This window comes from Phocoena sinus, chromosome 12, assembly GCF_008692025.1.
Source record: "Phocoena sinus isolate mPhoSin1 chromosome 12, mPhoSin1.pri, whole genome shotgun sequence".
In the NCBI taxonomy this organism is placed as follows: Eukaryota; Metazoa; Chordata; class Mammalia; order Artiodactyla; family Phocoenidae; genus Phocoena; species Phocoena sinus.
Window position 1 is genome coordinate 72,943,536 of NC_045774.1, and position 16,699 is coordinate 72,960,234.

A 16,699-nucleotide genomic window follows, 5' to 3' on the forward strand; every position below is an offset into this window, starting at 1 on the left:
CAATCACAAGCACTGAAATTGACACAGTGATTAAAAATCTTCCAGCAGGGCTTCCCTGGTGGCGCAGTGGTTGAGAGTACGCCTGCTGATGCAGGGGACACGGGTTCGTGCCCTGGTCCGGGAAGATCCCACATGCCGCGGAGTGGCTGGGCCCGTGCGCCATGGCCACTGAGCCTGGGCGTCCGGAGCCTGTGCTCCGCAACGGGAGAGGCAACCGTGAGAGGCCCGCGTACCGCAAAAAAAAAAAAAAAATCTTCCAGCCGACAAAAGCCCAGGACCAGATGACTTCACAGGTGAATTCTATCAAACATTTACAGAAGAGCTAACACCTATCCTTCTCAAACTCTTCCAAAATATAGCAGAGAACGGAACACTCCCAAACTCATTCTACGAGGTCACCATCACCCTGATAGCAAAACCAGACAAAGATGTCACAAAGAAAGAAAACTACAGGCCAATATCACTGATGAACATAGATGCAAAAATCCAACAAAATACTAACAACCAGAATGCAACAGCATATTAAAAGGATCATACACCATGATCAAGTGGGGTTTATCCCAGGAATGCAAGGATTCTTCAATATACACAAATCAATCAACCTGATACACCATATTAACAAAATGAAGGATAAAACCATATGATAATCTCAACAGATGCAGAAAAAGCTTTTGACAAAATGCAACACCCATTTATGATAAAAAAAAACCTCCAGAAAACAGGCACAGAGGGAACTTACCTCAACATAATAAAGGCCATATATGACAAACCCACAGCCAACACTGTTCTCAATGGTGAAAAACTGAAACCTTTTCCACTAAGATTAGGAGCAAGACAAGGTTGCCCACTCTCACCACTATTATTCAAAATAGTTTTGGAAGTTTAAGCCACAGCAGAGAAGAAAAAGAAATAAAAGGAACCCAAATTGGAAACGAAGAAGTAAAGCTGTCACTGTTTGCAGATGACATGATACTACACATAAAGAATCCTAAAGATGCTACCAGAAAACTACTACAGCTAATCAATGAATTTGATAGAGTAGCAGGATACAAAATTAATGCACAGAAATATCTTGCATTCCTATACACTAATGATGAAAAACCTGAAAGTGAAATTAAGAAAACACTCCCATTTACCACTGCAACAAAAAGAATAAAATATATATGAATAAACCTACCTAAGGAGACAAAAAACCTGTATGCAGAAAATTATAAGACACTGATGAAAGAAATTAAAGATGATGCAAACAGATGGAGAGACATACCATGTTCTTAGATTGGAAGAATCAACATTGTGAAAATCACTCTACTACCCAAAGCAATCTACAGATTCAATGCAATCCCTATCAAACTACCAATGGCATTTTTCACAGAACTATAACAAAAAATTTCACAATTTGTATGGAAACACAAAAGACCCTGAATAGCCAAAGCAATCTTGAGAAAGAAAAACAGAGCTGGAGGAATCAGGCTCCTGGACTTCAGACTATACTACGAAGCTACAGTAATCAAGACAATATACTACTGGCACAAAAAGAGAAATATAGATCAATGGAACAGGATAGAAAGCGCAGAGGTAAACACGCGCACATATGGTCACCTTATCTTTAATAAAGGAGACAAGAATATACAATGGAGAAAAGACAGCCTCTTCAATAAGCGGTGCTGGGAAAACTGGACAGCTACATTTAAAAGAATGAAATTAGAACACTCCCTAGCACCAAACACAAAAATAAACTCAAAATGGATTAAAGACCTAAATGTAAGGCCAGACACTATAAAAGTCCTAGAGGAAAACATAGGCAGAACACTCTATGACATAAATCACAGCAAGATCCTTTTTGACCCACCTCCTAGAGGAATGGAAATAAAAACAAAAATAAACAAATGGGACCTAATGAAACTTAAAAGCTTTTGAAAAGCAAAGGAAACCATAAACAAGACGAAAAGACAACCCTCAGAATGGTAGAGGTAGAAAATATGAATCAAAGGACAAAGGATTAATCTCCAAAATTTACAAGCAGCTCATGCAGCTCAATATCAAAAAAACAAACAACCCCATCCAAAAATGGGCAGAAGACCTAAAGAGACATTTCTCCAAAGAAGATATACAGATTGCCAACAAACACATGAAAGGATGCTCAACATCATTAATCATTAGAGAAATGCAAATGAAAACTACAATGAGGTATCACCTCACACCAGTCAGAATGGCCATCATCAAAACATGTACAAACAATACATGCCGGAGAGGTTATGGAGAAAAGGGAACCCTCTTGCACTGTTGGTGGGAGTGTAAATTGATACAGCCACTATGGAGAACAGTATGGAGGTTCCTTAAAAAACTAAAAATAGAACTACCATATGACCCAGCAGTCCCATTACTGGACATATACTCTGAGAGAATCATAATTCAAAAAGAGTCATGTACCACAATGTTCACTGCAGCTCTGTTTACAATAGCCAGGACATGGAAGCAACCTAAGTGGCCACTGACAGATGAATAGTTAAAGAAGATGTGGCACATATATACAATGGACTGTTACTCAGCCATAAGAGGAAATGAAATTGAGTTATTTGTAGTGAGGTGGATGGACCTAGAGTCTGTCATGCAGAGTGAAGTAAGTCAGAAAGAGAAAAACAAATACCGTATGCTAACACATATATATGGAATCTAAAAAAAAAAAAAAAACTGGTTCTGAAGAACCTAGGGGCAGGACAGGAATAAAGACACAGATGTAGAGAATGGACTTGAGGACAAGGGGAGGGGGAAGGGTAAGCTGGGATGAAGTGAGAGAGTGGCACTGACATATATACACTACCAAATGTAAAACAGATAGTGGGAAGCAGCCGCAAGGCACAGGGAGATCAGCTCGGTGCTTTGTGACTACCTAGAGGGGTGGGATAGGGAGGGTGGGAGGGAGACACAAGAGAGAGGAGAAATGGGGATATATATATATGTATAGCTGATTCACTCTGTTATACAGCAGAAACTAACACACCATTGTAAAAGAATGATACTCCAATAAAGATGTTAAAACAAAAACAAAAACTCGAAATAAAATCTAATAAGTCTTCTATTTGGGACCGTATGAAGTGAACTTTCTGTCTGAAATATGTGAAGTACTATTTAAGTGTTTGCTATTAAGCTTACATTCTTTCAACAAGCAGTTACTGAACTGACATTATTTCCCACATGAGGTATTTGGAACAAAAGGAACTGTTTATAATCTAGAGGAGAAGAGACAATTACAGTATAAACAAAAAATGAACCAGCTACTGAAGTAGAATAACTTCATCATTATTAACAATAATGATTAACTGTTCCCTCTCTATAAGATAGGATGAGTACAATCATCAAGCATATTTTCTGGCTTAGTTTAAGTAAACAAAAGCTATACATACCACAAACTCCTTAGGTGATTGTGCCAGAGCATAATTTGTACTTGAAGATGATCACTAAAAAGTGATCTTATGGAAGATCACTGAAGATATACACACTAAATGCTCTGGTGCTACAAAGCTGGGCCTCACCTGGTGTTCTCTGCCTCAGTGAATGACACCACCCTTCAACAAAACAGGAAGGCAGAAATCTAGAGGCGATTCTTGGTACCTTCTCCACCTCTCCTCCACACCTTCCTTACATCCATTCCAGTACAGTGGTCAAGAGTGCTGGCCATGAGTCAGCTAAGAGTCTGCCACTTTCCCGCTTGGCAAGTCATCGAACCTCTCTGAACCCTGGCAAGTTACTGAACCTCTCCAAACCTCCTAATCTATGTAACTGAGATGGCAAATTCCCACATTTTACAGTTGCAATGAGGATTAAGTAAGACAGTGTAGAACCTGCCACTTAGTAAACCTTCAATAAATGTTAGTGATCACTCATTACCCTACCAATGCATTACTACAGCTTATTGATTTTTCCTCCTCAATACGTGGCTGATCCGTCCATTTCTGTCTTTACTCCCCCATCTTGTAAGCACATGTTACCACCACCTCTCATCTGCACTACTGCAGGTCTCCCCACATCCATTTCTGTTTCTCAGATCCATATTCCACATTGCAGCCAGAGTAATTTTTCTTTTCTTTTTTTTTTTTAACATCGTTATTGTAGTATAATTGCTTTACGCTGTTGTGCTAGTTTCTGCTGTATAACAAAGTGAATCAGCTAAACGTATACTTATATCCCCATATCCCCTCCCTCGGACTAATTTTTCAAATACACAAATCTGATTATGTCACTTGCTTCTCTCCCTTCGGTGTCTTCCCATTGCTCTGAAGATAAAGAATAAAAGCCTTAGTACAGTGAAAGGCTCCGTAAGACTTGGCCCCCGCCTACCTCAGTAGCAGCATGTCCCCTCCCTGTCTGCACAGCGCTCCTTTTTGCCTAGAGTCTGCAAATGCTCCTTCCTCTGTCAAGGGCTCTCTTCTTCCTACCTCACCCGCCCGGATTTCTCTAGAGCTTCACTCAAACAATCCGTCCTCAAGAAAGCCTTTCAAAAAAAAAAAAGAAAGCCTTTCATGGCCCCCAATCTAGGTCTGATCACCCCTTTCCCACATTCCTATCACTCCATTCTTTCCTTCATACATTTATCACAACTATAATTAAATATGCAATTATTTGTTTAATATATGTCTCCCAAGCAGAAAGAAAGGGCCAGGAAGGGCAAAGTTCACCTAGGTATGCCTAGTTCACTGCTGGATACATAGAGTGGGTGCTGAACAAAGAGAGGTTGTTTTCTCTATTTCAAAGGTAAGAAAACTGAGGCTCAGGGAAGTTCAAAACAAAACTCGCCCAAGGTCATAGCAAATAAACTTAGTAGGTAGAAGAGCTCAGATTAGATGATTCTAAACTTCATCCTCCTTTCACCACAGCAGATCACTGTCTCTATAACAGCATGAGAACTTTTCACATTGGAATGCCAAAGTTTAGAGGCAACAGAACTGAACTTGTCGATTTTTCTCCTTTGAAATTAATACATTAAAAAAAATAAGTCTTATTTAAATGGTAAAATTGTCATTAGCTTATTATTATTTCTGTATCAATCTTTCTCATATAAGGATTATAAAACAATGGATGATATTACATTAATAGAATTCATGCTATAAATTCAGTTATACCTGCATACATTTATAACAGTTGTATGGTCTATATTATGTAACTATAGTTCAGATTATTTTATAGTAAAATATCTTTCTGAAAATAGAAAGGAATTACATTTGGGTATAGAATGCAATACACTGATTTTACAAAAATGTACTAAGTGCGTGGAGAAAAAATTAAGATTTATAATTTTTAAAAGAATCATTCCTTCAATTACAATTTCAAAAAAAGGAATACTGAAAATACTCTCAGCTTTCAAATATGATCAATATTAGACATCTCAGTGAAGATAATACCATTGTGCTTCAGTAAGAAATAGAAAAGAACATAGAAACCCTGGGAACAGGCAGGAAGACCAAAGGGTGAGGGGGGGAAGCATATCTAAGGTTAATCAACGATTATATTTAAAAAGTGTATTATTTAATTCTTTCATTTAATATGAATGGGTGTTCCCATTTACTTTACCTGTAACCACCGATAAAGTGCCTCCAGATGTTTTCTACATAGTAAATATTCACATATTTGAATATGTTATTGAGAGACTGCTAAGGTCCCTCCCCTACTTTCACTAATCTCATTCAAATAAAAACCAAACCAATAACAGCTAATATCTATTTTAGTTTTATTCCTAAGATCCTAGAGGCATAAATTAAGGAAAAACAGCACAGCAAAATGAACTGTCCAACAACAGAATCATTATCTCTCACATATAAATAATAAGCAGGTAGGAAGGAAAATAAGACAAACTAGTTTTAGTTTATGTGGGATAATCCTGGGATATATTTAAATTGTTTGAGGGTAATGTTCATTTCATACATGAAAGGCAATATATTTAGAAGGTCCAAGAAAAAAGTTCTAGGGTTAAGACTTGATGGAAAAGGCTGTATGAGATCATCCTGATCATGTATTTTGCCTGGCTGACAAAATTAAAAAGCAACTGAAAAAGAAGTAAGGGCAACTATACAACCACAGGATTTAGGTAATGACCTTACATGCTAGAAATTTTTAAATCTTGTTTTTGACATAGTGCCCCTGTACCTAGATTCAATGGAATTACATGATTCTGGGAATGTTTTCATTACTATTTACTAAAAAGTATATGTCATATTATAAACCTGAAAGCTTTTAAATCGCTGAGTTTTCCACACCCATTTCATAGGTATTTAAATATGTTACTAGTGCCAGACATTAAAATTATAGTTGACTCTGAGCAATGAAGGGGTTAGAGGTACCAAACCCCTATACAGTCAAAAATCCACATGTGGGCTTCCCTGGTGGTGCAGTGGTTGAGAGTCCGCCTGCCGATGCAGGGGACAAGGGTTCGTGCCCCGGTCCGGGAAGATCCCACATGCCGCGGAGCGGCTGGGCCCGTGAGCCATGGCCGCTGAGCCTGTGCATCCGGAGCCTGTGCTCTGCAACGGGAGAGGCCACAACAGTGAGAGGCCCGTGTACCGTAAAAAAAAAAAAAAAAAAAAAAAAAAAAAAAATCCACATGTAACTTTTGTTACCACCAAAACTTAAGTTCTAAAAGCTTACTGTTGTCTGGAAGCCTTACTGATAACATAAATAACATATTAAAACATATTTTGTATGTTATATGTATATCTATGTATATTTTATGCATTCATGACACACCTAACTTTTTCTTAATTTTTGTGATTTTTCTAGGCTGTGCGGTTTGTCTGAGAGTTCTCTCAAATCTCCAAAAGAGAGTCACAAATCTCCAAAAAATTTTCCAATATATTTATTGAAAAAAAAAAATCCACATATAAGTGGACCCACTCAGTTCAGACCTGTGTTGGTCAAGGGTCAACTGTGTTACAATTCTATTCAACATCATAAAGTAAGCATTAAGAATCTGGAAGACTGAGGAGAGCAAAAAGATTCTGGATTTCAAGGAGAACATGTCAAAAACTTAGTGTATATATATGAAAAGGACCAATAAAGTTTGGATTATAAACCTGCTGTTTAATAGGATAGTTACTAGCAACATGTGGCTATTGAGCTCTTGAAATGTGGCTGATCTGACAAAGAAACTAAATTTTTTAATGCAATTAATTTTAATTAAAATTTTAAAAGTGATCCTTAATTTAGTTCTGAGAAAACTTTTAAGTATGTTTTGAACAACCTGGGTATGAGAATTTAATTTTTTAAATGTAAATTTTATGAAATTAAGTATAGATCAAGTACTTCTAATAAAAATTTAGTATTTGAATGTGCTGTAAGTATAAAATACACAGTGGAATTTTGAAGACAGTACAAAAAAAGAATGCAAAATATCTGACTAGTATTTTTTTATGTTACATCAGTTTTATATTGATTACATGTTGAAATGGTAATATATTACCTTTAATGGGCCAAGTAAAATACAATTAAAATTATTTCCACCTGTTCTATTTTGTTTTTTTTTTTTACTGTAGCTACCAGAAAATTTTAAATTATATATGTTGCTTGTGTTATATTTCTTTTGCAAAGTGTGGATATAGACAGTTAAATTGCACTAGAGCCAAAAAAAAGCCTACAAGACGGTCTACTGCCACAACACTGGGAACTAGGAAAGATTGACAAATATTTAAATGAATATGTGTAAAGTGATGTTAGTTAGAAACTGTTCTGCCTTGAAGAAATATAATTGGTCTAGTACCAAAAATAACAGCAAAACGTTACCTTTTTGTCTTCCCACTCCTTGACTGAGTTGTTCTGCCCATTTGGAAACTGCAACACACCTCCAGTGCTGGCAGATAACAGAGGAGGTTGAACCTTGCTAAGGATCTTTGAGCAGAGCCTGAGAGAATCTGTGAGTTCAGTCAAGTGCAATGTCTGGAGGTGGCTTGTCAGGGCAGATATCATCCTGAGCAGCAACTGGGGCAAGTGTTCTGTCTGGATTTCAATATAAGTCTCCTGAAAATAAAAGCGAAGTGACAAAAGTTTACACAGTGTATAACTCCAAAGTTATGTTACTTAATTTTTAATTTATTAATATATAAGAAAAAGAAATAATTTTACTCATTTTATATGTACCATGCTCTTAATTAACATTGTATGGTCATTTATTATTAATGACGTAAAATTTCTATTCCCAAATTCTCAATTTAAGTACTTCGAAGCATGTACTATAAAAGAACCCCAGTTTTATCTGTTACACTACTGAAATTATAACATAACAAAAGTGAATACAATCAGTTAAAAACAAAACAGGCTGAATGTCATACCTGACACAGCACCCTCATACTTCTAGTAGGCTTCAAAATGAGAAAGCAAAGAATTGAGGAGAGAAAAGGGGAAAAGATTTCCAACAGTCTTCATTTAATAGAATCATTAATGAATACAAATGCAGCATTAGACTATTATATACTAAACATGTAAGACTTCAATAACATGCAATTATGAAATACATTCCATGTATTATATAAGAATTGTATATGTATTACATATAATGTATGTCAGAGGACAAAACACTTCAAAAATTTTATTTAAAATGCTATACCAAAAGGGGGAAAATCAATTTAATTTAAAAAATGATATTTATTTGAAGATGAGGTCTACTTCCAAAATGAAATATTTGAACTATGTTATTACATTTCCTCAATATTTTTTCACCAGGGTGATCTTACCAAAGAAACTATATCCAACAAAAAATCCACCAGTAAGCAGAAATTGCTCAGTTGTAACTCAGATGAGTCGTTAACATCTCCAGGCCCACTCTGAAGTCTGGCATGCAGTGTCCTCCTAAAAGGACAAAATTCACTTTATCAAGTATCCTATCAAGTGATGTGAATACATGTGATGATATCATTGTTCTTTAAATGAGTCATATCAACATTGGGATGCACACGGGTAACTTCTTGTGATGAAGTATGTTCCCTTTCCCCTAGGACACTACTGTATCTCTCCATGGAAAATTCCCAAAGCAAGATTCCTAGGCTGAACCTCTCCCTATGACACCCATCCTGAACTTCCAAGTGTTCTGGATGGTTCTATTTGGGACTTATTTCCTATTTCTCCCACTACAGATCTCATCTCCTAGTTAAAATGGACTATTTGCTGCTTGATTTCTAACCTCAGGGCCTTTGTTCATACCAACCTGTCCCCCTGGATAGGCACCCTCTCCCAGCCTCATTCTCTCACATCCAGAATGCAGCCATCCTTCAAATGGTACCTCCTCTAAGAAGCCTCTTCTGATACAAGTAGTAGAGATTATTCCTCCAACAAATATGCACATTAAATCACATTAATCCTATCTGCCCATACACTGCCCTACACTCTGAAGACACAAAGTAAGAATATGCTACAGTCCCTAGCCAGCAAGATATATAAGCCTATAGACAAATAACGTAACAATGTGATAGGGTAGAAGAAGTTGATTCTGATGGGAGATTTGAGGGAGTCATAGAAGGCTTCTGAAAGGGGGTGACCTCTTTATAGGACCTTACCAGATGGGCTAGGGAGAAGAATATTTGTGAAAAAATAACATGAGTGAAAGCTCAGCAGCATCACTGAAGGCTCAGTTAATGTTGTTCAAGGAATAGTCCAGGTTAGCTAGAGAAGGGTATATGTGTATGTTTGTGAATGTGAAAACAAAGTAGAAACCTGGGCCAAGGCCAGGTGGTGAAAAGACACCCACAATTCCTCTACATTCCTACCACATCTTAATCTCTCTCTTAAGGCACCCGTAACCTTTAGTTTAATACAGTACTAGGAATATGCATGAGCATGTATTACTTGTTCCTGCTGTGAGCTCTCTGAAGACAGGCACTGTCTATATGTCTAGCATAGTGCCTTTCCACTGGGTGCGCAGCAGCTGTTCAATGAGTAAGCAAGCAACTTTCTAAATCGTTAAAGGGATTAATTTTATATTTATAAAAGACTTCTAATCCCGAGATCATAAATGCTTACTTGTTGACTCTATGCTCCCAAGGCTTGAGAGGTTAATCGGCTGCTGAGAGAATTTGGTCTAGAATCCAGACAGAAATTCTACCCAGGTTCACTAGTATTACTGGGTTTTCTGAGCATTTTTTAAGCTTTACAACCTAAGGAGTGGATGATAATATGGGCTGGTTCTATGTTTTTAAAAACATAAAAGTGACCGAGGACTTTTTTGTTATTCAAAGTGGGAAGCATTTTGGGAAAGTGTGCTGAGGCACCAGCCACAAATTTGCTACTTTCTCTGCAACAAAGAAAAACTGGATTACTATAGATTGGAGAGGGAAAATCTTTCATCTATGCTGGTGATTGAATAACTCATCTCTAACTTCCTTTTCAAATCTAAGATTATACGATCAATGATTCTGTATTCTAGAGTGACATGGTAGAGACAGATTATGGCCATTAAATGATAGTTGTCAGGAGTAGTAGTAAAATGTATAAAAGAACATTCTTTTCATTAAACTCAAGAACTTAAAAAAAATAACAAAGACTGGCTTTGAATGCTATTAAATGAAAATGAATAAAAGAGTTTAACGTACCTACAACATTCTTCAAACCAACGTGCAACATAATCCCACATATAATAAGGCTCAAAGGAATTAAAGAGAAGGTTGGCAGTTTTAATCAGTTCTGCTGTTTTCTTATTTTCCCTTAATTTACTAAAAAAAAAGAAAAAACAAAAACTGATAAATATAACATCTACTTTTTCAAATTTAAATGTGAGTGGAATGTTGTTAGGGGAGTATATATTCCTAAGTATTTGCTAGAAACCTTGCTAGTGAGAATATTGCAACAAATAATTTTTATCTACTGTCACTTTATCACTTTATGTGTAGTTATTTTTCCAAATTTGAGTTTTCATAACTCAAATGTATGATCAAGATCAGAAATTAACCTTGCGTAAGAAAAATAGCTGTGCTTTCAGCAGAACAAGAAGTTCTTTTTGAACTATTTTGAGAGCCTGATGGTGAATTTGGCATTAAGTCCCTTTGTTTCCCTTAACACATATAAACCGAGTGATTTTTAAAATTAATTAATTAATTAATCTTTGGTTATGTTGGGTCTTCGCTGCTGCGTGCGGGCTTTCTCTAATTGTGGTGAGCAGGGGCTACTCTTCATTGTGGTGCGCAGGTTTCTCATTGCGGTGGCTTCTCTTGTGGAGCACGGGCTCTAGGTGCACGGGCTTCAGTAGTTGTGTCATGCAGAATCAGTAGTTGTGGCTTGCGGGCTCTAGAGTGCAGGCTCAGTAGTTGTAGCACATGGGCTTAGTTGCTCCACAGCACGTGGGATCTTCCTAGACCAGGGCTCGAACCCATGTCCCCTGCATTGGCAGACGGATTCTTAACTACTGCGCCACCAGGGAAGGCCCGGTGATTTGATATTGACAGCCTTGATTCTGAAAGAATTTTCTCTGCTTTCCTGTACTATTCAGGATTTGTTTGAGAAAGGTTAAGTTTATCTTGGTGAGTTTCAATCAAATTATTATTGTTAGCTTGAAAAACAATAACAACAAAAAGAAGTAATCCTGTCAATAGCCACTTTTACTGTAATTCCATCAGGGAAAAATAACTTCGTTATTTCAAGTGGGAGCCCGCCAGCCTATTAAATACCCACCTAACTACCATCTCCTGTCACCCTTCCTAACAATTAAAACAATTATTTTTCTATATAGTGATGTACTGTCAATACAACTAGCATGTTATAGCACGAAAGGCTAATTAAATACTCTATGGGACTAAATAAATTATCAGGCAGTGTACAGAATGAAACAGAGTACAAGGTTAGTCAATATTAACTGCTCAAACAAAAATCAGAGGGGATAATATTTATCAGAAATCAAAAACTGTCTTAAAAAGTTTTAATATATAAAAGTATGCTTTAGGAAAGCCCAGTTTATCTCCAAAGTGTCACCAAGGTGACACTAATAAAATGCAAAGTGAGAATTCCCTGGCGGTCCAGTAGTTAGGACTCTGCACTTTCACTGCTGAGGGCCCAGGTTCAATCCCTGGTCAGGGAACTAAGATCCCAAAAGCCACGCAGTGCAGCCAAAAAAAATTAATTCATTAATTAATAAAATAAAATTATGCAAAGTATGTAAAAGAAATTGTTGTCTTGGATCCTTTGTCATAATGATAAATGAGACTGGAAAACAGGTAGGCTCCTTAAAGTAGAGAAGAAATGAAAAAGTAAGACTTTGTCAGCATGTATCTACCACTGACTTAGAGAAGAGGATATGCTAATGTTATATGACTTCTCCCAGGGATTAAAGAAAAAAATGTGTATATACACACACACACACACACACACACACATATATAGAAATAATTTGAAAGAAGAAAGAACCATCACTTGAAAAAAAGTCTTTAAAGAACGCCTAGTGCCCTCTGATTCATTTAATTCTGTGGTCAAGTCTTCTTCTGATCTATGCTTTGGTCTCCTGAGTGTGTCAAGGCACCAAGAGGGCACGACCCTGTGCAAACTACCAGGCCTGGTTACCAAGCAAGGTACAGCTTTCATTATTAACTGACATGTGGAAGCTAATCTTTTGTGAGTTTGATAAGTGTGAATGAATTCCCTGGAATCTATATCTTCACATTAACTGCTAAAATTTAGTTTTCTAAACTGGTGAGGCTGAGAACTAACCCTGGAAGGTGGTGGCATTGCACACAGCACTCATGCTACAGATGCGTGTTTGAAAGGTCAGTGCAGTTAATTATGAGAGTTCACATTACTAAAATATAGCGATACTTTAAATCAAACTCACTCATTCATAACACAAATTTCATATAGCAATGTCTACTTTACAAACATTAATAAAGGAGGACCTTTGTGTCATGCTTAATTTTTTGGTAATCCACCTGCTTAACTGAGCGTGATCCTTGCTGAAGGGTGGTTCCATCTGAAGATCCAGTTCTGCTTTACACTGAGAATATAATGTTCTAAACACTTCAATGAGGACGTCTTCTAGAATTACAGGTCCTAAAATTAATATACATATTAAAGACAATAATTAATATTACAAATCATGATTATCTACAAATTGGCACAATTAAAGTATGCTTTAAAACAGGTATTTTGAAAAAATAATGTTTTTTCCAGAAGTGAAACTAAACTTCACATCCTGAGAGGCTAACAGTAAAATAGCAAAGAACTGAACAAATGTTTATCTAACTATATAGGTTGACGTAATACAAATTACAAAATCAGGGAAACTGGTTTTGCCAGTTAATAGCTCTATTAGCTTGGACAAGTTATTTAACTTCTTTGAGCTTTGGTTTCTTCATGCAGAATGAGGATAATAGCAAACTTATGGGACTATCAGTGTAAGGGTCAGGAAAAATTCTGTAAGATGGGTAGCATGGTTCCCAGAATATAATGAGTACTCAATGAATGTAACTTATATTACTATTATTAATTAAAATAATACAAAGGTGTACAAGGCTAAACTTTACTGCTATAAGAGACGCCAATCTCCTCAGAAAACTTCCTGAACTTCCATCTATTACCATGTAATAGAGCCACTGGTACAACTCAAGTTATTTTTATATTTAAATTTTTTCATTTTTTCTTTTAAGAGTTGGTGAGAGAACTTATGCATATTTGCTAAAACTTCTGCACATAAAAAGAAGAAAAAAAAAACTTCTGCACATAATTTAATAAAACTACATACTTTATTATTTCACTTTATAATTGCTAATATTTTCAGTTTTTCTTAATTTCTGTCTCAGGTGCCGTAACTATCTTCCCAAGAGATCTAGTATATAAGAAGTACACAGTGAAGAAAGGGAAAACACATAAAACAAAGGGGATGTGGGGAAGAAGGTTGAGGGGTATGACTAAAATACTTTTGCTCAAATCCTTGAATTCTGTGAACTATAAGATAGTCATGACAGATCATCAGTGTTTTGATTTCAGTACCTTAATCAGGATTAAGAGGGGCTTAGATAGCACCTTTAAGGTGAATCTTCTGCTACCTACGTAGTACAGGGTAGACATATGTTAATATACCAGCTGAATGTACATCTGTATCTTCTTAATGTTCTAGAGTGAATTTTAGGTAAGGAATTGTTGAGAACCTGTATTTAAAGGCCACCTCAAAATACAGAAATTTTTCTAAGTAATGACTTTGTCTTATATTTATCATGAAGAAATACAAAACCACCACATATGATCTTATGCCCTAGGATAGTTAGGATAGTATATATTACCTAGCTCAGGTTTGTCCAGTAAACTGATTAAAATACGAAAAGGTTTTAGATCCTGCATTAAAGTGCTCTCTTCTCCAAATCCATTCACTTGTAAGATCCCCACCATTGCCTTCAAAGAAGAAAAAGTACATTAGTCATTTAAGTAAACAAATTCAAAGATTTTTTCTTAAGAAAAATATTTTTATATACAACCATATGTAAACAGAGATTTACATCTCCTATTGCTTTTCTGAAGTTCTTTTGCTGAAGTTGGCTTTTTTCCTCTGCTGGGGAAAAAGAAAAGTTATATTCATTTCTCTTGACAGAAGAAGAAAGGGCTTAACTTTTCCACCATTTTTTCTAGAGAAAATCTAGAAAAATAAATTCATGAATTATTTGATTTCCTAAAAGATAAAAATGTTCCTCTTGACTGTCAACATGCTCCAAACTATCACTCATTATCATGGCAGTATCTACTATTATGCAATTATTTTCTCATTAGTAACTCAAAACTGTATTCTTATAACTTCACTTATTTCAAACTGTTTCAGATACCATGTACTCTCTCAGTTTAAGATATCTTGAATAAATTTAATTGAAGTAAAAATAATATGAAATAAGCCTATAGATCATTTTAATATTTCCATTACAAAAGTAGTTTTAACATTTAAATTCTTGTTGCAACCCAAATTTCCCTGGAATTTCAGAGTAAATAACACAGGTCCTGGCTCATTTTTGGAAGAGCTCCAACTTCCATAGGGCAGACAGGTGAGAAGCTGCAACTACGTTGTGATGAACTCATGAAAACAAAGTAAATGAAGAAAAAGATCTCAGGACTTACACACAGAAGTGAGTCTAGCTTACCATTACTTACTTATTTCATTGCAGCCATTTGCTTGTTACAGTCATTCTTAGGAAGTTTGTGAGTCTTGTCTCCACCCCTTCAACTGCAAATTAATTCAAGGCACGACTTCGTCTTATTTGTTATTTGTTGAGTAACTACAGTGGTCACGGAGTAACCAAAAAATAAAATGAAAGCATCCATTACCTGAACCAACAATTCTTTTGAAAAGGTAGTGAAATAGTAAGTAGCGTGTTCTTCAGGATTGCTGTGTCTTGTGCTTCTGGGTCCTATGATAGCACCGTTGTTATCAAAACCTCCATGGAAACAAATTGTAAAATAAATTAAAATGGAGTTCTTAAAACTGTTGTTCACTAAATACCAAAACAGCAAATATCTCAAAAACAGCACTAAACACTTACCAATTAGTAGCCCAATCAATGTCAGCAAGAGAGATTTTAGATAGTTTAATAAAGGGAAACCAATTCAATACATAAGTGAGTATCATAGTAAACTTCCAGAATTATCTTGGTTTTTTTCAAACAGTGAAAGAACTGAAGATTCAGAAAATCCAAAGTAAGTTATATTGTGTCTTCTCACTCCAGGCAGTAAAGAGTTGTGAAGACAGGCCAAACACAAAAAGTACGGAAGAACAAAGTGTACACAATGTTTTACTGCCTGAGTGGGAGACAGGTAACATGTGTGGGACAGGAGTACTAGTCCTGATTCCTTTCAAGTTTTGGATATTATGTCATTATCCTGATTATGAATTTATCCTTCTTTGTCTACATACTTAGAGTATAATAGCCTCAATTTATAAGGGGAAAAAAATCTTGTCAAAGGGAACACGACCTATAGATTAAAACAGCTTCTTCAACTAAGAAGCTTTTGAGATTTCTTCATACCATACACAACTCATACTGTCTTTATTTTTATTATCTATTTAAGTAAACTTTTAGTTTCTTAATTTAGGACATACATAAACTTGATAATACTTATGTATGGAAAATTTCCCTTCATCCTTTCCTAGCTAAGACCACACACATCAAACACTTACCGAGAAGCCAGGCATAAAGTCTTCGGTTCAGGGACATATCCCTCCTTAATACTACGTGCAGGGCTGCTGACAAGATCCTTATCATGTCTGGTCGAGTGGCCTGCAATAGTTGGGAACGTGGTCATACTTAATCACATACAGAAATATATTACTTTCCTTCCTCTTTAAAAAAATAATACCTCACAGTACATTCAGAACTTGAGGGTTTATGAGGTACTTTCATACAACATTATCTCATTTGATCTTTCAAACACAGGAATTATTACTTCCATGTTACAGATTAGGAAACAGAAAAGCTGGATAACACAGCTATTTAGTTGCATAGCTAAAACTATAACTGAAATAGTTTAACCTCCATTTTAAAGTTTTTTATCCTATCCAATATTAGCAAAATCTGTCAGAAACAAAGCAATTGGAGCCAGAAGGGACAGACACAAGAAAATAATACGCCTTTAGTCTTTCACATTCGTAGTGGTGTCAAGTGACTATAAATAAACTCTTCAGAAGTTCACTATCTTCATCAATTCCAAGTCTTTCATTTCTTGTTTTTAAAATTTTTATCCTGTAGTATTTCAAACACAGAGA

At 36.0% G+C, this 16,699-nt stretch overlaps 1 protein-coding gene across 8 annotated transcripts in view; it reads right to left on the reverse strand.

Annotated features, from left to right (window-relative positions):
• DOP1A (DOP1 leucine zipper like protein A) overlaps nt 1–16,699 on the reverse strand; it is a 110,698-nt gene that overhangs the window by 46,380 nt on the left and 47,619 nt on the right. For all 8 annotated transcript variants that reach the window (XR_004352447.1, XR_004352449.1, XR_004352448.1 and 5 more), the window contains exons 7-13: nt 16,115–16,214; nt 15,265–15,374; nt 14,238–14,346; nt 12,888–13,008; nt 10,569–10,688; nt 8,718–8,832; nt 7,771–8,004 (exon numbers count right to left, since the gene is read on the reverse strand). Coding sequence is in view for 4 of the 8 variants with exons in the window: in XM_032650632.1 (XP_032506523.1) it covers nt 7,771–8,004; nt 8,718–8,832; nt 10,569–10,688; nt 12,888–13,008; nt 14,238–14,346; nt 15,265–15,374; nt 16,115–16,214 (909 nt within the window). In the remaining 4 variants the exon portion in view is untranslated. The remainder of the gene's footprint in view (nt 1–7,770; nt 8,005–8,717; nt 8,833–10,568; nt 10,689–12,887; nt 13,009–14,237; nt 14,347–15,264; nt 15,375–16,114; nt 16,215–16,699) is intronic.